The 22,947-nt window shown below is 38.8% G+C and overlaps 1 protein-coding gene across 3 annotated transcripts in view; it reads left to right on the plus strand.

Annotated features, from left to right (window-relative positions):
• Positions 1–22,947, plus strand: part of RCL1 (RNA terminal phosphate cyclase like 1) — a 156,695-nt gene that overhangs the window by 123,745 nt on the left and 10,003 nt on the right. For 2 of the 3 annotated variants that reach the window (XM_079113079.1, XM_079113083.1), the window contains exon 10: positions 11,782–11,922. The exons of the other annotated variant lie outside the window; for it this stretch is intronic. In XM_079113079.1, coding sequence (XP_078969205.1) covers positions 11,782–11,907 — 126 coding nt within the window. In that variant the 3' untranslated portion in view covers positions 11,908–11,922. Of the gene's footprint in view, positions 1–11,781; positions 11,923–22,947 lie in introns of those variants that run through there. 3 annotated transcript variants of the gene reach the window in all.

A 22,947-nucleotide genomic window follows, 5' to 3' on the forward strand; every position in this document is an offset into this window, starting at 1 on the left:
TTTGGGTGCATTGAACAAAGGTCAAGAAAGAGTACATCAGAGCCAAGCTGGTGGCGGCAGCAGCAGTGCTGGTTCGCTGCAAAGGGAAGGAATAACACACAAGAGAAATAGAATGCACAAATTTAGCATGGAAAAACCTGTAGAATAGAAAAGCAGTCTGAACATAGCTCAACCAGAGACTGCAGAGTGAGCTGGTATTTGAGAAATGCTGTGTGTTTCTCAACTGGCAAGTGGAGAGCTGAGGCAGGATCCATCTTGAGGAGGCTATGCTGCAGCTTGCAGCTGTGAACCTGGGAGATCATAGCAAACATTGCCACACTATCCAGGCAACTGCCTATCATGTGGCTTAGGGGGTCTCTAGCAGACTATGAATTAAACTATGAATTAGACTATAATTAGACTACGAATTAATCAGACCCAGAGAAGATTGTATCCCAGGGCATTCAAGGAAGAGATAGGAAGGGAAGTGCAACTTGCTTTCCTTTTGAGGCTGGTGGCTCTTGTGATAGCTAAAGAGGGTCTGGAAACTGAAAAGTGGGTGTGATAACACTCAGGGACTGAGCCTGAAAAGGCACATTCATGGATGGTGGAGTGTGTGAGACCGTGGAAGGTCGACTCCTCTGCCTTACTAGTAGAATTCTTACGAGCAGATCCAGATGCTCAGCAGAGATCAGCATCTGCCTGGCCCAAGAAGTATGTTGATGTAATCTCTCTAGAGCAGATATCACCCAGCAAAGTCCCAAAGGCCTTATTAGAGCTACACTCTGGCTGCAGGAACTTCCAATTTAGAACTCTGTAGTAACCCCAAACTGGGAGCACATTGATTTGTCTGTCTGGACAAAATTTCAATTGACATTACTTCTCATTTTATCCAACCTTGTACTGGTGAGAAGGAAAAGTGAAAGCTGTTTCAATTAGCTTCAGCTGCAAGTCACCACAGCTGGCAGCTCAGTAAGCAACAAAATAAGAGGAAGAGTTTAACAACCCTCAGTCCTTGTTCTCTCTAAGGGGTACATACCCCAAGAAGAAACAGAAAGAAGGGCAGTCTGGCATAGGGAGTGAGCATTGTCCTTGTTGACAGTTTTGATCATCTAATTGGAGACAACTCTTTTCTTTTTCATTAAGATCCCCGCACCACATACCTTTCTGGGTCTTCATGCTGTGCTGATTTGTTCATGGAAATAAGTATACACATACATATATAGATCCTTTTTTCTCATTTTAAAAATGTTTGTTATTTTTCTTTGTTCTGTCTTATGAAGGTTAGGGTTTTTTTTTATGTTTTGATTTTGTTTGTTTCTTGTTTTGTTTTTCCTTTTTTCTCCCTCTAATAGTTAACTTTGTGCACGCACTCTCTCTCTCTCTCTTTAAGGAAAAAGAAAAATAAGTTTTGTTTTTTTTTTTTTAACTTTGATAGCACAGGAGAAACACAGGGGACTCCTGTCCCAGAGGCCGTTATTCTGCCCATCAGCAGGAACAGGGCTTTTAAAGAGGTGATTTGATTCAAATGCTACATTTCCATGTGTTCTCTGTTGGAGTTATAATTTGTTTGTAAATTTGGGAGATAGTCATTTCTGAGATCTTCTGGTACTGTCTGCAAAGTCTGAATTGTTTTGTTTCTATGGTGGGTGTATACTCAAGGACAGATAACTCTACTTAGAATGGAGAAGAAAGGCAATTCCATTTCCCCTGAGATCAGGGAGTGGGAGAGATTAAGGAGAAGCAAGAAGAGAAGAAGAGAAAGAATCATGTCCATTTAAAAAATAAGTTGCAGTGGCAGAGCAGTAAGGGCTAAGGTGGACCACTGTTACATTTACCCACTATCAATTTCTACATTCCTTTTCTATGGAAATATGAACAACAATATCTTTGAGCTTCTTCCTGCTGAAAGAGGGTAGAGTTGGAGGAAGTAACCCAAAGTCCTCATTCTCTATTAGGTGGGGCATGAACAGTTAAAGGCAGTCAGCATTAGAGCAGTCCAGTCTCCAGTGACCCTCCTCCTCTTTGCAGAATGAGCACTGGTTGACTTTCTGTTCTCTGGGATTCTCTAGATCTCCCTGATTGGCAGATTGGGTGACTCCCAGAGTTGTAGAGCCCAAAGAGGGATCCTGTAAAACTCTGGGTCCTGGCTAATCTTATAGGGTAAGGGTCAAATGTTGACTAATTTTTCCTTGGCCCTTTTATTTCCTTGACTTTGGTCTCCAAGTTTTTGGTTTTAAATACCCAACAAGCCAGTTCCACCAGTCTTAAAGTGGGAGTAATAGGTCATAATATCAATATATATAATTTTATAGTTACCCCTTTTGCTTTAAAAATTTTTTTTGTTGTATATGAACACAGTGCCTTTATTTGTTTTTATGTGGTGCTGAGGATCAAACCCCAGTGCCTCACACACTAGGCAAGTGCCTCTACCACTGAGCTACAACCCCAGTCCCCATGAGTAGCATGTTAAGCAGTCTGTATGTCTGCCCATGTGGCAAAAATGGTAGTAAACAATTCATCCATTTTCTGTGTCTTCTCAATAGATTGGGTTTGAATTTTTCCAACTCATCAAGTCAGGGGTTGAGAAGGGACTATAAGCCCAGTAATATGCCACTGGTTGCCCTCATGCATTTATGCCGATAGGGTATTACATTAGGGGGAATTTTCTGCCCCAGCAATGGGTGCTCCATGGCCAAAAGGAGTGACCTGGCAGGTTTTAGACGGGGAGACCATCCCTGACCCTGAGTCATAACCCTGCGATGCCAACAGTGGGAGCCCCTTTTGCTCCACCTTCCCTTCATGTCAGTGGCTCCCTATAGGACTAAGAGAGCTAGGGGAGCCAGAGGTGGTCCCAGACCAGCTGACTGGTCAGGCACCAGGTTAGAATTAGGACTGAAGGGGTTCATTATATTTAAGTTCATCAAACCCTCCTCAACCTTCTCTACCTACTCTTTGCCATCTTCACACCTTAGAGATTGTGCCTTTTTCTGCATCACCAACATAGTCCCTTGGACATTTAGACTCCTTATTATGTAGCAACGTAAGAGCCTGCACATGTGGGATTTCTTCCTATTTTCCTGACCTCTGGCAGAATAGCTGCAACTGCAAAATCATATGGTAATTCAGAGTACCAGACAATGGCTACCCTTCTCCCACTTCCAGAACATACACTGGCCAGACTGTGTTACAGTAAAACATCATCTTTTCTTAGTCATAGGTTTATACCTATACATGGTCCAGTTAGCCAGGATCTTTCCCAAGGGATAGTGGATGGAAATTGACACAGTGTTGCCCAGTCTTACAGGGGCCAGTAACAGATACAAACAACAACATGGAGAATCAGAGGGAATTCAATTCCCAAACCCAAGGCTGATAGACAGATGCAAACCCAGACCAGACTAGAAGGGAGTAAAATCCCTAGGTTTTGGAGAACCACTTAACCAAGAATCCTACACCAATGGTGTCACAGATGTTCCCATAAAGAGGGACCAGATGTTCCCACAAAGAGGAACCACATGTGTGGAATCAAGGGTCTTGGCTTGCACACTGGGGAACTTACCAACTGGTCAGGGGTTTTGGGACTTTATGGAGTTCAGTTTCCTTTTTCTCAAAGTGATTACTAGTACTGTGAATGGTGTAGTTGACACCTGTGATGTATTTTAATATGTGATGTAGTTCACAGTTATTTGTCATTGTTATTGTTGGCAATTACTGATCCTGCCATTCATGTTTTTGTGCAACTAATGTTGTAGATGTTGTAGGCATGGGGTATTTATTTTAATGATGTATATTGTTCATATTCCTGTTGCATTTGTTTGTATTCCTCTTTTCTGTGAAGTGCTGGAAATGTACTAGTACACTACAAGTTCACAGGGTTGCTGAGCAACACCCAAAACCCAGCCAAGAGAAAGTGCACCTTGCTTTACACACAAACTAACCAATCTCAAACTCCAGGAATACTTCAGTACAAAGAATAAGGGAGAGAAAACCCCCAAACCAATGATCAGGTCACAAGTAGAAATGACTGGGGCCCAGGTGTCAGGTCTAACTCATGAACATCCATTCCTTGAGCAAAGACAGAGTTAATGCAAAGACTGTGGATATCACATCACAAGGGGTCTCCAACTAGATCACTTAGTACATTTTTATAATACACAAAGTTAAGTGTATCACAGAGGATGTACCCCACAAACCCTGCTATGTGCGACACAATTGACAGGTCAACAAGGAGGACCCCACTCTTGTTATACCTTTTGGGAAAGTGGGATCTTCAAGTTCTGACACATACATACAGTATCAAACACACTCCTTTTCACCAAAAAATAACCAAGGAAACTATACTATAGAAGCCACATGGAAATAGTTTGAGAAATTCACAAAAATCTGATATCCCAAAATATTTTGTCAAAAAAAACCTGTGCCCTATAAAGGCCCACACATAAGAGTCAGAGAGAAATACATCCTGGCAGATGCATAAAACGTAATACAGAACTATAAGAAATATGCGTGCTGGGTGTGGTGGCACACACCTATAATTCCAGGAGCTTGGAAGGCTAAGGCAGGAGGATTGCAAGTTCAGAGCCAGCCTCAGCAACTTAGCAAGGCCCTAAACAACTTGGTGAGACCGTGTCTGAAAATAAAAATTAAAAACAACAAAAGGGTTGGGGATGTTTCTCAGTGGTTAAGCACCCATGGGTTCAATCCCTGGTATTGCCCCCTTACAAGAAAAAGAAGTATGAAAAAAGATAACATGACATCTCCTAAGGTTCATAATTCACCAGTAACTGATTCCAAAGATATTTAAGTGGGTGAAATACCTGATAAATAATTTTTAAAAGGTGACTGTAAAAATTATCTATAAATTCCAAGAGAATACAGAAAAATACTGAATGAATTAAGGAAGTCAATAAAAGATATGAATGAGATAGTCAGCAAAGATATACAAATAAAAAACAACAAAAAGAAATTTTCAAAATGAAAGGCACAAGTAATGAAATAAGACATTCAGTAGACAGTCTCTCCAATAGAGTGAACTATGCAAACAACTGAATCTCTTAGATTAGGAAGACAAGGTGTGTGGTCTGGAGCATTTCAGACAGTATTAACAAAAAGAAAATAAGTAACCATGATCAGAATATACAGGAAATCTGGAACAACATGAAGAGAAGAAATATAAGAATTATTGGAATTGAAGAAGGTTATGGGATGCAGGCTAATGATAACCTATTCAGAGAAATTATAACAGAAAAAAAAATGTCTAAACCTTGAGCATAAGATGGACATCCAGATACAAGAGGCACTCAGATCCCCAAAAAGATAAGATCAAAACAGAACCTTTACAAGACATGTTAGCAAGGATAGAATTTTAAAAATCTCAAGAGGAAAATATATGGTCATATTTAGAAGAAAATCAATCAGAATGACTTCATATTTCTTAGTAGAAACTCTAAAATCCAAGAGGGCTTAGGTTTAGAATACATCATTCTAAATTATCTGTCAACCAAGATTGCTATATCCAGTGGAACTATCCTTTAGAATTGAAGAAGAAATAAAAACCTTCCAAGATAAGCAAACATTGAAAGAATCCATGAATCCTAAACTGGAACTACAAAAAGTACTTAAATTCTAAACAAACAAACAAATCAAATACATACTCCAGAATTCACAAATGGACTAATCACATTTGAAGAGAAGCTAAGAAAATGAGAAATAGGAGTGAAGTAAACATTATAAATAAATAAAAATCGCAGGAATTAATAAACATCTCTTTATAATAACACTAAATGTAAATGGTCTCAACTATCCAATGAAAAAACAGACTTGCAGAATGGATTAACACCCCCTCCTTTTTTTGTGAGAGGCTTATCTTATACCAAAGAAATTTACTGGCTGAAATTGAAAAGACAGAAAATGATATACTGTACAAATAGAGCCCCTAGAGAAGAGGAGAAGATTCTCTCATATTTAAAAACCAGACTTCAAGCCAAAATTAATCAGAAGAGATAAGGAATGTCAATTCATACTGGTAAAGGGAACAATCATTCAACAATAGGAACAATATTTAGGAGCAATAGGAAAATAAATATTTATGTCTCAAACAATGGTGCACCTAACTATATAAAACAGGCATGACTGGACTTAAAGACTCAGGTAGACCCCAGTATAATAATACTGAGTGATTTCAACACTGTGTCTCACCAATAGATAGAAATCCAGACAGACTCAGTAAAGAATCTTCAGACATAAAGATATTATTTATCAAATTAACTTAATAGAAATTTCTATAGAATATTTTATTTAACAACAGCCAAATTCACTTTTTTCTCAGCTGTTCATGGTACCTTATTCAAAAGAGAACATATCTTTGGCCACAAAGCAATTCTTAGCAGATATGGAGGAAAAAAGTTGATATAACTCCTTCCAGCTTATCAGATTATAATGGTAAAAAATAAGAAATCAACACCAAGAAAAACTACAGAAACTATAAAAATAATTGGAGATTGAATAATACATTTTTAAACAATGATTAGGTGATAGAAGGAATCAGGTGAAAAATTAAAAATTTCTTAGACTCAAATGAGAAGAGTTGTACAGCACGCCAAAATCTATGGGACAAAATGAAGGCAGTTCTAAAAGGAGATTTTATATATATGAATGGCTATATAAGAAAACTAGAAAGATTCCAATTAAGTCACTTAAATAATATGTCTCAAGGACCTAGCAAAACAAACCAATCCTAAATCTAGTAAAAGAAAGGAAATAATTAAGATCAGAGCCAAAAATCAATGAAATAGAGAACAAATAACACAAAGAATCAATGAAATGAAGAGTTGGTTCTGTGAAAAGATAAAGAATAAAGACAAACACTAATCCAAACTAAACAAAAGAAAGAGAAGTCTCAAATTAATAGAATTAGAGATGAAAAGGAGATAGCACCATAAACATCACAGAAATTCTGAGGATCATAAAGGACTATTTTAAAAACTGATTTACCAGTCAGGCATGGTGGTACATGCCTGTAATCCCAGCTGCTTGGAAGGCTGAAACAAGGAGAATCATGAGTTCAAAGTCAGCCTAAGCAATGGTGGGGCACTAAGCAACTCAGTGAGACCCTATCTCTAAATAAAATACAAAATAGGACTGGGGATGTGGCTCAGTGGTTGAGTGCCCCTGAGTTCAATCTCCTGTACCAAACAAACAAAAAAACCCCAAACTGACTCACCAATAAATTGGAATATCTAAAAAAAAGTCTACATTTCTAGATGCATATGGTCTACCAAAATTAACCAAGAGATATAGAAAACATAAATGGACTAATAGCAAGCAAGGAGATTTAAGAAGTAATTAAAACTCTTCCAGGTTAAAGTACTAAATACTTCTGCCCAAACCAGAAGGCTGCATGTTATCCATACCACTTCCTTCCCTTGCCTTAGTGTTTAGTTATTCAGTCCCCTCGAGTTTACATGGTTTTTAACTCTTTCGCCTTTCCACTTCTCTCAAATTTCTCTCATATTCATCCCTCCTCAAATTTCAGGCCCACCATTCTTTCTCACTTCCACAACAGATTCTAGTCCTGTCCTGTCCTTGCTTATTTTTAGGTAACTCCCTTACTCAGAGAATTTATTCCCGCACACAATTAGGGGACTCATGTGTATGTCTGCAACATCCTGAACTTACGCAGGATATTGAAGTCATAAGTATAATTGCCTCTGTCACAAAATTGTAACCTCTATTTCTCACCTTCACACTTATATCCCATTGTCATGGGCCTGACGCACAGTAGATGCTTAATAAATATTTTTTTAATTAAAAATCATAAATTTACATAGGGCAATGTTGTTTGATTCATTGTTATTTTTTTCCCTTCCCCCCCACCCCTCCCACCCCTCTTTTCCCTCTATATAGTCCTTCCTTCCTCCATTCTTACCACCCTCCTTATACCTAACCCTAAACCTAATTAGCTTCTAATTATGTTTTGTATTTCACTCATGTCTGTTGTGATATTTCCTTGTTCATTCCGAATTTTAGTAATTTGGGTTTTTTCCCTCTTTCTCTTTGTTAGTGTGGCTAAGGGTTTATCAATTTTGTTTATTTTTTCAAAGAACCAACTATTTATTTTGTTAATTTTTCCGATTGTTTCTTTTGTTTCAATTTCATTGATTTCGGCTCTGATTTTAACTATTTCCTGTCTTCTACTACTTTTGGTGTTGGTCTCCTCTTCTTTTTCTAGGGCTTTGAGCTGTAGTGTTAAGTCATTTATTTGTTGATTTCTACTTCTTTTGTTGAATGCGCCCCATGAAATAAATCTTCCTCTAAGTACTGCTTTCATAGTGTCCCAGAGGTTTTGATATGATGTGTCTTTGTTCTCGTTTACTTCTAAGAATTTTTAAATTTCCCTCCTGATGTCTTCTGTTATCCATTCATCGTATAATAGTGTATTATTTAATCTCCAAGTATTGGAGAAGTTTCTGTTTTTTATTCTGTCATTTACTTCTAATTTCAATCCATTGTGATCTGATAGAGTACAAGGTAGTATCTCTATCTTCTTGTATTTGCTAACAGTAGCTTTGTGGCACAAGACATGGTCTATTTTAGAGAAGGATCCATGTGCTGCTGAGAAGAAAGTGTATTCGTTCTTTGTTGGATGGTATATTCTATATAAGTCGGTTAAGTCTAAATTGTTGATTGTATTATTGAGATCTATGGTTTCTTTATTCAATTTTTGTTTGGACGATCTATCCAGCGGTGAGAGAGGTGTGCTAAAATCTCCTAGTATTATTGTGTGTGGTCTATTTGATTTCTGAAATTGAGAAGGATTTGTTTGCTGTACATGGATGAGCCAATGTTCGGGGCATAGATATTTATGATTGTTATGTCTTGTTGATTTATGCTTCCCTTAAGCAGTATGTAATGTCCTTCTTTATCCCTTCTGACTAGTTTTGGCTTGAAGTCCACATTATCTGAAATGAGGATGGATACTCCAGCTTTTTTGCTGTGTCTGTGTGCGTGCTATGTTTTTTCCCATGCTTTCACCTTTAGTCTCTGGGTATCTCTTTCTATGAGATGAGTCTCTTGCAGGCAGCATATTGTTGGATTTTTCTTTTTAATCCAATCTGCCAGTCTATGTCTTTTGATTGATGAGTTCAGGCCATTAACATTCAGGGTTATTATTGTGATATGATTTGTATTCTCAGTCATATGACTCATTTTTGTTTTTTTGACATGATTTGGTTTCTCCTTTATTTGGCTATTCCTTTAGGCTAGTTCCTCCCGTTGCTGATTTGCATCATTGTTTCTCATCTCTTCCTCATGGAATATTTTGCTGAGAATGTTCTGTAATGCCGGCTTTCTTTTTGTAAATTCCTTTAGCTTTTGTTTATCATGGAAGGATCTTATTTCATCGTCAAATCTGAAAGTAAGTTTTGCTGGGTCTAAGATTCTTGGTTGGCATCCATTTTCTTTCAGGGCTTGAAAAATGTTGTTCCAGGCCCTTCTAGCTTTTAGGGTCTGGATTGAAAAATCTGCTGATATTCTTATTGGTTTCCCTCTCAATATAATTTGATTCTTTTCTCTCGCGGGCTTTAAAATTCTCTTTATTTTGTATGTTATGTATTTTCATAATAATGTGCCTTGGTATGGGTCTGTTGTAATTTTGTATATTTGGAGTCCTATAAGCCTCTTGTACTTGGTTTTCCATTTCATTCTTCAGATTTGGGAAATTTTCTGATATTATTTCATTGAATAGAGTGTTCATTCCTTTGGCTTGTTTCTCTAAGCCTTCCTCAATCCCAATAATTCTTAAATTTGACCTTTTCATGACATGCCATAATTCTTGTAGATTCTGTTCATGATTTCTTACCATCTTTTCTGTTTGGTCAACTTTGTTTTCAAGATTAAATATTTTGTCTTCAATATCTGAGGTTCTGTCTTCCAGGTGTTCTATCCTATTGGTTATGCTTTCTATGGAGTTTTTAAGTTGGTTTATTGTTTCCTTTATTTCAAGGATTTCTGTTTGGTTTTTTTTTCAGTATCTATAACTCTTTATTGAAATGATCTCTTGCTTCCCGTATTTGCTCTTTTAGCTGTTGATTGGTGCGATCATTTAATGCCTGCATTTGCTCTTTCATCTCCTCATTTGCTTCTCTGATTGTTTTAATTATGTACATTCTGAACTCCCTTTCTGATATTTCTTCTGCTGTGCTGTCATTGGGTTTTATTGATATAGTATCTAGGTTTGTTTGGGACATTTTCTTCCCTTGTTTTCTCATATTGGTCAGATGTCAGTGGGACTCTGTGATATTGCATATTTCCTCTATTTGCTTATAGTGTCCCTGTAGATTTCCAGTGTATCACCTCCCAGCCTTCAGTAGCCTGAAGTCTTGGAGTAACTTGATAATGCAGTGCTTCCAAAGAAAGCTGTCCCTAACCTGCTATTGGTTCCAGGGCTTGGAGCTGGCTCTGTGTGGAAAGGCTCTCACTGGTGGGCCTGCTCGAAGAAGCTGGCTGTGTGGGAGGAGCCCACCGCTGGAGTGCCCAGGGCTGCCTGGAGAAGACTCTAGCTGCCCTGCCCTACTCTAATAAGCCACCGGAATCTGGGCCTGCCTCCCGGCCAAGCTTCACCAGGTGGGGGAGACTCACCCCGTGGTTCTATTTTAGTCCAAGTCTCTCAATGCCTCCCCTTCTTGAGTCCTGGGTTCTGGAGCGACTGGAGATGCAGTCACCCTCTAGTCTGCCATCTTGGATCGCCCCGTGGAAAAAGCCTCCTTAATAAATATTTGATGAGAAAACGAATGAGCTATTGTTTTAATCAGCTTTTGTGTCACCGTGACTGAAATACCAGACAAGAACAACTTAGAGGAGAAAAAGTTCATTTGAGGCTCATGGCTTCAGAGGTCTCAATCCATAGATGGCTCACTCCATTGCTCTGAGCTCAAGCTATGGCAGCACATTTTGAGAAAAGGGCCCAGCGGAGGAAAGCTGTTTACTCATGGCTGGGTCAGAAAGCATAGGGGGTTATGGGTAAGATGCACCCTTCAGGATATACCTTCAGGCACATCTTACCTTCTTGCAGAGATTACAGAGTCCATTTAAAATAGGATGAATTGATTAGGTTATGACTCATAATCTTTTCACCTCTGAATATTATTGCATTAACAGGAGATTTGGAGGGATACTCATATCCAAATCATGTGGTTCCTGGTTCATAAAAGCTTGTATCCATCTCACATGAAAAACCAAGATTCCCATAGTTTTAGCATTGCCCAAGTCCAAAGTCTCCTGTGAGAACCAAGACAAAATCTTGAATATGAATCTCTGTTAAAAAAAAAAAAGTTACATATATCCAATATACAGTGGTACAGAGTAAACATTCCCATTCCAGAAGGGTATAGAAAGAAAGCATTTAACCAATGCAAAATTGAAATCCAATAGGACAAACAGGTCCTGCAACTCTGCCAGTAATTTGGTGTATAGCATCTAGGACACTTGACTGCAAAATGCTCTTTCCAAAGGGCTTGAACATCCTGCCCTATTGACCTGTCCATGGCACATGGGCTCTCTTTCAGCCTGGCTCTACAACATTTTATTTTTCCCAGCAATCCATGTTACTGTCATCTCTTAATTCCTAGGGTCTCCATTCCAGGTTTGACTTCTCCTTTACAACTTCACATGCATTGCCCTCTCAGAGATAGTCTGCCAGACCTCCAACACTACTACACCTTGCCTGATCCCCAGGGCTTTCTTTGATATCTTGGTAGAAGCCTCATTAACCTCTAACTCTAGTATCCTGCATTCTTACAGAACAAGCACCATGTGGATGATGCCAAGGTCTGCTATCAGCTGGTGCAATATATGGGCCCCCTGGAATCAAGGCTACAGCAGCCTCTGACTGCTTGCTCAGCTCAGCATGGTGAAACAACTTCCTAGGCACTCCCATGCAAGCAGGGCACTCCCACAATCTCTTCTCAAAGGGATTTCCCTTATATATCCATTAACCTACTGAGGGTATGGTCTTGCAAATTCCTGAATGCCCTCCAGGCATCTTTCCTATTGTTGCTTTGCAAAGTAATTAGCTGTAATCTCTTCAACAAGCACAATTTCTGTGGTCCCAGATTTATATGAACTTTCTGATTAAACTTCATTTTAAAAATCCTCTAGCTCTGTTTCTGCTCCTGATTCTGAAAATAAACCTGGCTAAAAACTGCTAGGAATAATTATACCACTGATTGAATGCTGTGATGTCTTGAAATTTCCTCCAGATTAATTAGTTCATCACTTTTAAATTCAGTCTCACACAAGGTCTCAGGACTTGGGTAAAACTTAGAACAAGTTCTTTACCAGAACATAACATGAATGGCCTCTAGTCCATTTCCCAAGTGTCTTCATTTCCCACTGAAACCTCATGAGCACAGTCCACATTCCTTTTGGCATTCTGGTCTTCTGATTTCCCACCAGAATTGCTGATTAAGCTCTGCTTATGACATACTAAGGCTTTTACAGTCTGTAATAACAAACTTCTAAATTTCTACCACACACCATTTCCAAAGGCTTCTGTACCTCATGGTCAGGTTAGTCACAGCAACAACCCCACTTCTTGGTACCAATTTCTGTTTTAGTCGGCTTTTGCATTATGGTGGCCAAACTACCTGGGATGAACAATTTAGGAGAGGAAAATTTATATAGGGCTTACATTTTCAGAGGTGTCAGTCTGCAGATGGCTGAGTCCATTACTCTGAGCCCAAGTAAGGCAGAATATTATTTGGAAAGGACCCAGCAGAGAAAAGTTGTTCAGCTGATGGCAGGTTCAAAAAGCAGATAGAGAAGGAGCTGTAGGAAGAACACCCTTCCAGGGTGAAGTATATGGAAAATAAAACCCCCAGGAAGATAAGGAGAACAACGGGCCCCAGGGAGAAAAGGAAAACAATGGGCTCTGGACTTTCACAGTTTCCCATAGCTGCATCTCTTCCCCTGTCTGCCCCACTGACACATTCTGCTATGACTCAGTCTCACTGAGCCCTATAAAACTCAGACCCTATTGACTCAATTGCCATTTTCCTCTTAAAAATGTGCCCCTTTGCTGCTTAATAAAGCATCGCTGATCCATTGAGGTCTGTCTCCATTTCTTTTTTTTTTTTTGCATTTGCTTTCATTTGGTGCCAAAACCCGGGATGGGGTTTGGGGATCTTTATCCCTCCCAGTCCTAATGAAACTCTACTGCTTTTTCATATTTCCCTCCAATTTCTCTCTTTCCATCTTATAGAGGGAGGCCCTTCACAATCTCTGAGCCCACTTCAGCTAATTGGCAGCTGGTACATGACCTGAAACCAACCTCATTCTAGATTTTTGCTGCTTCATTGACATGTGGGTGGAGCAAGGACCTGTATCAGGTCCTTTATTGGGGTTGGAGGCATCCTCCTTCTAATCCTCTCCTCTACGATTCCTCCCTGCACCTAGACCTCTGGATCAGAGGACACTTTTTGCCAGTTTGCTTCTGCATGCATCACCGATATCATTCTTTGGAAAGATAAGATCCCTCTAGGTTTCCTGCAGAGGTGCCCTGCCCAAGGCCTTTCAGCTCACCCAGACCCCAGGGGTCTCCAACCACTGAGATTGTAGAGGGGGTCAACCCTCTCATTTGCTGGTGAAACTCCATCTTTTGATGGGTGACATCAAAGGATGCTTTGATCTCAACTGCCTCCCATAGGACATGGGAGCTAACCAGTCCCACAGGACTCCCCCTTAGGTTGTCTCATAAATAATTATAAGAACCTCCAGGCTGGGCATGGTGGCACATGCGTATAATCCCAGTGGCTTCGGAGGCTGAGGCAGGAGGATTGCAAGTTCAAAGCCAGCCTCAGCAATGGGGAAGTGCTAGGCAACTCAGTGAGACCCTGTCTCTAAATAAAATACAAAATAGGGCTGGGGGTGTGGCTCAGTGGTTGAGTGCCACTGAGTTCAATCCTGTGTACCAAAACAACAACAACAAAGAAAAAAAAAAAAAAAGCAACCCAAAAAACAAAAAAGCTCATCAACCTCCAATTCCAAACTGACCTTAAAATTAGATGCCTCATTAGGCTTAGTATTCAGATCTGGCTGCAATATAAATTAGACAACCTAAGTCAATGGCTTGAATTTGGAATTTGGAACCTTTGACCCCAAAATCCTTGAAGACTTAAGACAATTTCCTCCAGCAAAATGGCAATGGTCTGAGGTTCCTTATCTCCAAACTGTCTTTTACCTTTGCTCAAGGCCTTCCTTATGCCAACTTTGCTCTGCTCTACAATTAATTCTCACTGACTCCTCACTAAACCCCCTAGATCGGGTCCTGACCCCCTGCCCTCTTCTTCATTTACTGCCCCCAAAACAGCAGATGAACCCCCACCAAAAGTAAGTAAAGCTGGAGGCTATAAAGGAAAGTTTCATGGACAGGAGTGCCTGATAACTATCAAAGGAGACTGTTGGAGTTACAAGCTTTTATCTGAGACAATTTGAGACCTAAAAATCTTCCTAACCTCCTACATAGGTGGGCTTGATCTGTGTTTCTGTGTTTGCTAGTATGATCATCTAGCCTCAATATTTATTCCCCATATTAGTCTAAAAGATGTAATGTGGCACATAAAAGTTCTAACTAACTTTATCAAGAAAGTCCTAACTGACACAGATAGAAGGATCTCTACTAAACACAGAGGTAATGCCAAAAGAAAGGTATTTTACAAAAATTAAGTGGTATTAGACATCTTAACTACAGCTCATGAAGACATCTGTGACACTATAATAACTAAATACTGTGTATAAAGATTCTATCAAATGAGCAACCTCTGCTGACCCTCACATGCATTCTTTTCTAAGAAACAATTTACCTGCAGCCCTTCCTGGCCTCTGTGGACAGGATATGTCACATTTCTTAGCAAACTACCTGTTCACTAAAGGAGAGCTGCAGGCCCAAAATAATGTTAATAAGAGGTAGGTAGGATTCCCCTTTACCTAGGTGTTCAGATTGTCAGTCCTGACTTGCTTCAATTTCATTTCTGTTGGAGAAATTTGGTTGGGACAGAGGAAGGCTCGAATCAACTGAAGGGAGATGGCTGGGGCCACATCTCAGTGCTGCATGATGGTCTCATGTCCTGAGTCTGATCCGACAGCCCTAGGGGTACCAAATATGGACCACCATCTGTCTCTGTTTCTGATTGACTTGTCCCAGTGGTGGAGGGCACCCAACGAATCTTGGATCCTGAGATGAAATCTTGGTCTGATCTGAGGTCTTTGGGAAAGAGGTGACCCATTAATCCCGAGTGTGAGCCAAGCCATCTCTCCCTCTTCAGAAATGCTTCCACACCAATTCTGTCCATTACTCTTTGCCTCTTAAACAGGGACCCATTATGAGAGATTCTCAAGATAGAATTCCCGTAACTTTAAAATTAGACTCCCTTCTCTAGAATGGCACGAGACACATTTTCTTCTGTAGTTTCCTCATCTGGCAGGAAAAAGACAAGGACATCTGTCTCACTTAATTAGAATAAAACTACCCTTCATCTGCCTTACTTAAGGAATCCAAATTATTTATTTTCTCTAGGGGAGATGTCACCCAGAGCACTAACAGGCTTGCCTCCCACTTCAAACTGAGGAACATGATATGAAATTATAGTCCTGTGATTATGAGGATCCCAAAAGACAAGGGAACACGCAAGAATTTTAAGGCACAACTATCTGACAAATGTCCTTCCTTAAATTAAACTGTTACCAAGAAGGAAGTTAGTATTCTCCCTTCTGAGTGAGGTCCCATCAGAGATAATGGAATGAAAAGCAGAAACTGCTGATCACTAGAGGCTCTGGAATTGGAGAGATGCTCCCTAGTCAAAGAGAGAGTTTTCTTGGCACAGGTGCCCATGTTCTGTTCCCTTTCATTTCTTTTTATATTTAGAAGGGAGCTTCATCCTCAAAAGTAGGGGATGACCTAATCACAGTTGAGATAAAGGAGTGCATAATAATTATCTATCTGCATTGAAACTGGCCTGATTACCAACTGGGGAAATGAAAAATGGCTAAAGTGCCCTATGCATGATATTTTGCTCAAAATAGCAACTTACCTTACTTCTTAGCTTCTGCCACATCTCTATCTTTTTTTATTTATTTTTTTATTAAAATCTTTTTTATTTTTACAGACTGCATTTTGATTCATTGTATACAAACGGGGTACAACATTTCATTTCTATGCTTGTACACAATGTAGATTCACACTATTCATGTAATATACATATACATAGGGTAATACCGTCTGTTTCATTCTACTATCTTTCTGTCCCACAGCCCCTCCCACCCCTTTTTTTCCTCTACACCATCCAAAGTTCCTTCATTCTTCTCTTCCCCTGGCCACTACCCCCCATTATATATTGTCATGCACTTATCAGAGAAAACATTCAGCCTTTGGTTTTTTGGACTTGGCCTATTTCACTTAGCATGATATTTTCCAACTTCATCCATTTACCAGCAAATGACATAACTGTATTCTTCTTTATGGCTGAGTAATATTCCATTGTATGTATGTATACCAGTTTCTTGATCCATTCGTCAATGAAGGGCACCAAGGTTGGTTCCACAATCTAGCTATTGTGAATTGAGCTGCTATAAACATTGATGTAGCTGCATCACTGCAGTATGCTGATTTTAAGTCCTTTGGGTATAAACCGAGGAGTGGGATAGCTGGGTCAAATGGTGGGTCCATTCCAAGTTTTCTGAGGATTCTCCACACTGCTTTCCAGAGTAGCTACACCAATTTGCAGCTCCACCAGCAATGTATTAGTGAGCCTTTTTACCCACATCCATGCCAACACTTGCTATTGCTCGTATTCTTTTTTTTTTTTTTTTTTTTTGGTTCTGGGGATTGAACCCAAGGTCTTATGCATTCAAGGCAGACACTCTACTAATTGAGCTATATCCCCACCCCCCTTGTGTTCTTGATAATAGTCATTCTAATTGGAGTTAGATGAAATCTTAGGGTGGTTTTAATTTGCATTTCTCTAATTACTAGGGATGATGAGCACTTTTTCATATATTTGCTGATCACCTGTATATCTTCTTCTGTGAAGTGTTTGTCCAGTTCCTTAGCCCATTTATTGATTGGGTTCTTTGTATTTTGGGTGTAAAGTTTTTTAAGTTATTTATAAACTTTGGAGATGAGTGCTCTGTCTGAAGTATGTGTGGAAAAGATTTTCTCCCACTCTGTAGGCTCTCTTTTCAAATTATTGATTGTTTCCTGTACTGAGAAAAAAAATTTTGTAGTTTGAATCTATCCCATTAATTGATTCTTGCTTTTACTTCTTGGCCTATGAGGGTCTTGTTAAGGAAGTCTGGTATTAAGCCAATGTGATGGAGATTCAGGGCTACTTTTTATTCTATTTGGTGAAGGGTCTCAGGCCTAATTCCTAGATTCTTAATCCATTTTGAGTTGAATTTTGTACAGCGTGAGAGGGGTTTAATTTTGTTTTACTGCACATGGATTTCCAGTTTTGCCAGCACATTGTTGAAGAGGTTATCTTTTCTCCATTGTAAGTTTTTGGTACCTTTGTTTGGTATGAGATAACTGTACTTATGTGGGTATGTCTCCATGTCCTCTGTCCTGTACCATTGATCTACCTATTTTGGTGCCAATACCATGCCGTTTTTGTTACTATTGCTCTATAGTAGAGTTTAAGTTCTTTTAGAGCTTGAAATATGTTGTTCCAGGCCCTTCTAGCTTTTAGAGTCTGGGTTGAGAAGTCGGCTGCTATTCATATCGGTTTCCCCCTATATGTAATCTGATGCTTTTCTCTCGCGGCCTTCAAAATCCTATCTTTATTTTGAATGTTAGGCATTTTCATTACAATGTTCCTTGGTGTAGATCTGTTGTGATTTTGTGCATTTGGTGTTCTGTAAGCCTCTTGTATTTGATTTTCCATTTCATTCTTCAGGTTTGGGAAATTTTCTGATATTATTTAATTGAATGTGTTGTTCATTTCTTTGGTTTGTATCTCTGTGCCTTCCTCAATCCCAATAATTCTTAAATTTGGTCTTTTCATGATGTCCCATAGTTCTTGGAGGTTCTGTTCATGATTTCTTACCATCTTCTCTGTTTGGGCAACTTTATTTTCAAGATTAAATATTTTGTCTTCATTCACTGAGGTTCTGTCTTCCAGGTGATCTAGTCTGTTGGTGATGCTTTCCATTGAGTTTTTATTTGGTTTATTGTTTCCTTCATTTCAATGATTTCCATTTTTTTGAGAATCTCTATCTCTTTTTTGAAATGATCTTTTGCTTCCTGCAGCTGCTTTTTCAACTGATTATTGGTATTATCATTCATTGCCTGCATTTGCTCTCTTCTCTCAACCTTTGCTTCACAAGTCATTTTAATTATGTATATTCTGTACTCCTTTTCTGACATTTCTTCTACCATGCTGTCACTGGATTCTCTTAATATAGAATTTAGGTTTGTTTGGATCATTTTCTTCCCTTGTTTTTTCACGTTGTTCATGTCCCCTCTTGCAGTGCAGATTTGGAGTATTGTAATTTCCCCCATATAGTCTTATTGTGATGCTACAGGTTTCCAAAACCTTTTCTTTAAGGGGGAAATCAATATGAGCAGTGCCCAGTTCAGACAATATGCAACCCTAAACCAAATAGCCCCTGTGAAGATTCTAGCAACATTGTCATAATAAACAGAATGAGTTCAATTATTATCTACAGTATAACAAAGAGATGTGCAATAAGGTCTGCAGTTTCTAATGGGGGACAAAGAGGAGGGGAGGGGTATAGGATGTAGTTGCTAATGGGATAAGAAAAGATTATATGGAAGTTCTATATCATAGAAAGTGTGAAAGTAATCAAAAGAAGTTGGTTGTTAGCATGAGAAAAGGGAGAAAGAGACTGAGGAAATAGGTAAACAAAAGGAAAATAGAGTGAGAAAAGTAAAGAAATAAAAACTTTAAAATTTTCAAAAATGAGGAAAAAGAAAGAAAAGAAAAAAGAAAAAAATCTACACTATAACAGTCATATAGTATTCAAACTTCTATCTTCAGTAGCTTGATGTATGAGAGGTACCTGACAATGAGCTTCCAGTCTCCAGCAGGCATCTCAGGATGGGATTTGCCCCACCTAAAGATGGGAGCTATAGCTTCTAGGATAATCCAAGATGGCCACTCTGGCTTTCAAATGTGTTGGGAAATGGGAGCTGCAGGTTGGGGTGTGGGTGTGGTTGACTGGAGGTCCTGGAGGTGGGGCATGGTCAGTCTGGCTGAGGGTCCTGTTAGTGGGGCACAGTCAGTCAATCTGGGGGCCCTGGAGGCAGGGAGTGGTTGGTCAGGCTAACGGGTCCTGGAGATGGGGCTTGTTCAGTGTGGCCAGGGGTCCTACAGGTTCTGGTTGTTGTCTCAAAATGGTGGCAGCCACGTGTAACCAAACCTCAGGTACTGTGACACCACTGGTGCTCCACTGGGGGTCTGGGGTCAGTCTGCTGGCTGCTGTTGGATGATCGGCAGGTGAACCTTGGGTGGTGGGTGCTGGGTAGGTGAAAGGCAGGCAATACACAGGCAAGAAGCAGGCAAATGGTAGATGATGGGCACCAATCAGTGAGCAATCTGCACTCTAAAAGTAGTCTGCAGACTGCAGGTGATCACGGTAGACAAATAGGGTAAACAGCAGGGGATCGATAAGCAGCAAAAACTGCCTCACCAAGACACAGATATCCTCTTGTTGAAACCCTGGAGTGACAAGGAATGCAGCCTCCCTCTAGTCTGCCATCTTGGATCCTCCCCAGATCTCTATCTATGTAAGGATTACAGAGCCCGAAGAGCTTCCTACATTTACAAGACTTGCAGAGAACCAATTAAAACCAAAGGAAAAAAAAAGTGTCACTTTAAAATCTGAAGTGCTTGTGGGATGTAAATGATTGGCTATCTTATCTCCTCTTAGCAGTTTACTACACTACTTCCTTAATAAGTTCCTCCCTAAACACTACAGCACAGGAAGGGAAAATAGAATGATCTCATATATATGAGTCTTCTGTACCTTGACAATCTTTACCTAAGGATTTCAGGGCTCTCTCATTCTTTCAATATCTGAACTGACTCTAATCTGACCCAAAATTGCACTCTCATCTGATAAAAATATTCTGCCTGCTACTTTACTAATTATGGCTGTGTCATTGTTTTTAGAACTCCTGTTTTTAAAAATTTTATATTTTTGAGCTGGTGAGTTTATTGTGAATTCACATTTGGTCTTGTACCTTAATAAAAATATTTTTCTGGTCAGTCTTATTTTATCCACCTATACAGGTTTTTACACTGTCTTTATTCAGAAGCCAAATTTTCAAGGGTTAGCTCTCAAATACATTGGAGAATCTCCTTTTATAAAATCCTAAAAAAAAAAAAAAAAGGACATGAATGAATCCAATAGACATTGAGGACAAGTGACCAAATGAACCTTTGATCTCAGTGTCCACCATGGCTGTTGGATTTTACATCTAGCACTTCCAACTTCATAGGCTTCTGTATTCAAGTCATAATGTGAAAGTCTTATCAGCTCTAATTTCTAACAGTGTAAATCTAATAGAGGTTTTAACAAACATCTATAGCATTGCTTCCTACCTGTGAATATCTACCTACAAACAGTTACAAGATCTCTGTTTCCTGTCTGTGTTATGTACATGTGCACATTTGTGTATTGTGTTGTTGTGCCTACATATGTACTTGTGTCCATGTATCATATACATGGTATCAAAATTGGCATATAGATAAATGAGCACTAATAAATTAAAATTTAAAAGAGTGATGGATCCATCATTTCAGAACATGTGACTTTAAAAAGTTCAATTTAAATGAGAGTAAAGATGTCTTTTTAAAATTACTAACTCAGAAGTTTTTTTAAGTGGTCAGATAATTAATAGATCATTGGTTTCTATAAAATGTCTAGAATGTAATGTCCATCATTATGAGGGTTTTTCTTCAATAGGACAGGTATAGCTAGTACTGGTAACTGATATCTTGATTTTTACAGTTAAAAATGAGTAAATTGGATTTAACATCAATATCAATGGGATTAATCATAAGTATATTTGTTAGAAGAGTGATCTGATTCATTATAAAGTTAAAAAGTACTAAAAAATTCTGCTAAATATAAAATCAAGTACTTTTGACTTCTTAAATTCCATAAGATTATATATTTAAACATTAAATGTGTTTTTATAAATTGGTAAATGGAAAAAGGGTCTAAGATTACGCTGTTTCTTGGTCTTCACTAAATCAAAATTACTGAGAGCTAAAATGCTAATAGGTGTAGTTTTACAATCAAAGAATCCAAAATGTTTCAGCTGTGTTTCAATTAAAGTACTGTAAATAGCATAAAGCATTTTATCTTTTTAAGAGTAGTAACTGGAAAAATTTAGAAATTTCATGAGGAAGGATTTTTCCTAAGGTCAAATATTAATGTACTAATATAAAACAAAGTTTATTTCTCTATAGGTTGAAGTAACAAGGATATCTTAAAACATTAATTTGCTCTAAGCTGTCAAGATAATTTCTTGTTAAGTTTTATTATTTAAAGAAACTAGTCTTCAAGAAATTAGAATTTGTACAAATCTGATTAAACAACAACTGGTCTTTTTAAGTATTATAGAGTATTATAGTACACTACAGATTCTGAATTTTCCTAAATGTATTCATATATTCCAAGTATACAAGTCTTTAATGTATAAGGTTTAGAAGAATATTTTACCAAGATGGTGCTCTTCAAACTAAAGTGTAAAGTAAATGTTTTGGTGTATAGTTATTATACAAACTAAATATGTTTTTACTTTTGTTAATTTCAGTTTGTATTTTCCTTGTTAACTCTATTATCTGTTAGTGCCTTACAAAATACAACTTTTAATATAGCAACCTGAGTTAATGTGAGATAATAGGTCATAATGTATAGGACAGGCAGGATGTAAGACTAACTTCCAATACTAATACTGACTCCAATTAAATAGAAGGAGTAAATAACTGTAAAGTTATAGACCTTAGAGATAAAGCCCAGTGCTCTTACTTTAAGACTGGTGAAACTGGCTTGCTGATGTATAAAACAAAAACTTGAAGACTAAAGTTAAGGAATAAAAGGGTCAAGAAAGAATATAACCAAAATTTGACTCTTGTCCTCTGAGACCATCTTGAATCCAGGAACAAGGAGACTTCTCTAAGGGTTTAGTGACTCTGGGCCACATGACCTCCTGATCAGGGAGGTTAATGAGACCCTGGAGAACAAAAACTGACCAGTGCACATGCTACAAAGAGGAGGATCTTGGAGGAGACATCCTGGATGCTTCCAAGGAAAGCCACATAGTCAAGGAGACCCTGACCCATTCTGGCAGATGGCACTAAAGGAGCTAAGAGGCTGCTCACAATTTCCCAAGAGTGAACCCTGAGGGAACTCAGCTGACTCTTAACAATAGAAAGGAACAAGATCAATTTGACTAGCTTGGTCTTTTTTTCTTTTTTTGTGGTGATGGGGATTGAACCCCAGGACCTTATGCTTGTGAGGCAAGCATTCTATCAAAAGAGCTATATTCCCAGCCAACCAGTTTGGTCTTAAACACCTAGCAAAAACTTTTATAACCAAACTACAGCCATACATGAGCATTTGAAAGAAAGGACAATACTTTAGCCTTACACATGTGTCAGCTTCACAGTCCTGGTGCCCCCAAATTCTGAAACAATTTTTCCTTTGGGAGTTGCATATTTACTCCAGCCCACCAAAAGTTTCACTGGCCTCTCTACCTTGGTCTTCCTTATTCCTCAAATTGACATTTTACCTAACAACCAAAATTTGCCTATTCTGATAATGGCACACACCAGACACAAGAGAGCCCTTCAGTTCATCTCCTTACTCATAGGGCTAGAGATATCTGCTGGGATTGGCATAGGGGCAGTAGAATTTGGAACATCAATTTATTGCCATTAAAAA

The sequence above is a fragment of the Sciurus vulgaris genome, assembly GCF_902686455.1.
Source record: "Sciurus vulgaris genome assembly, chromosome: 15".
Classification (NCBI taxonomy): domain Eukaryota; kingdom Metazoa; phylum Chordata; class Mammalia; order Rodentia; family Sciuridae; genus Sciurus; species Sciurus vulgaris.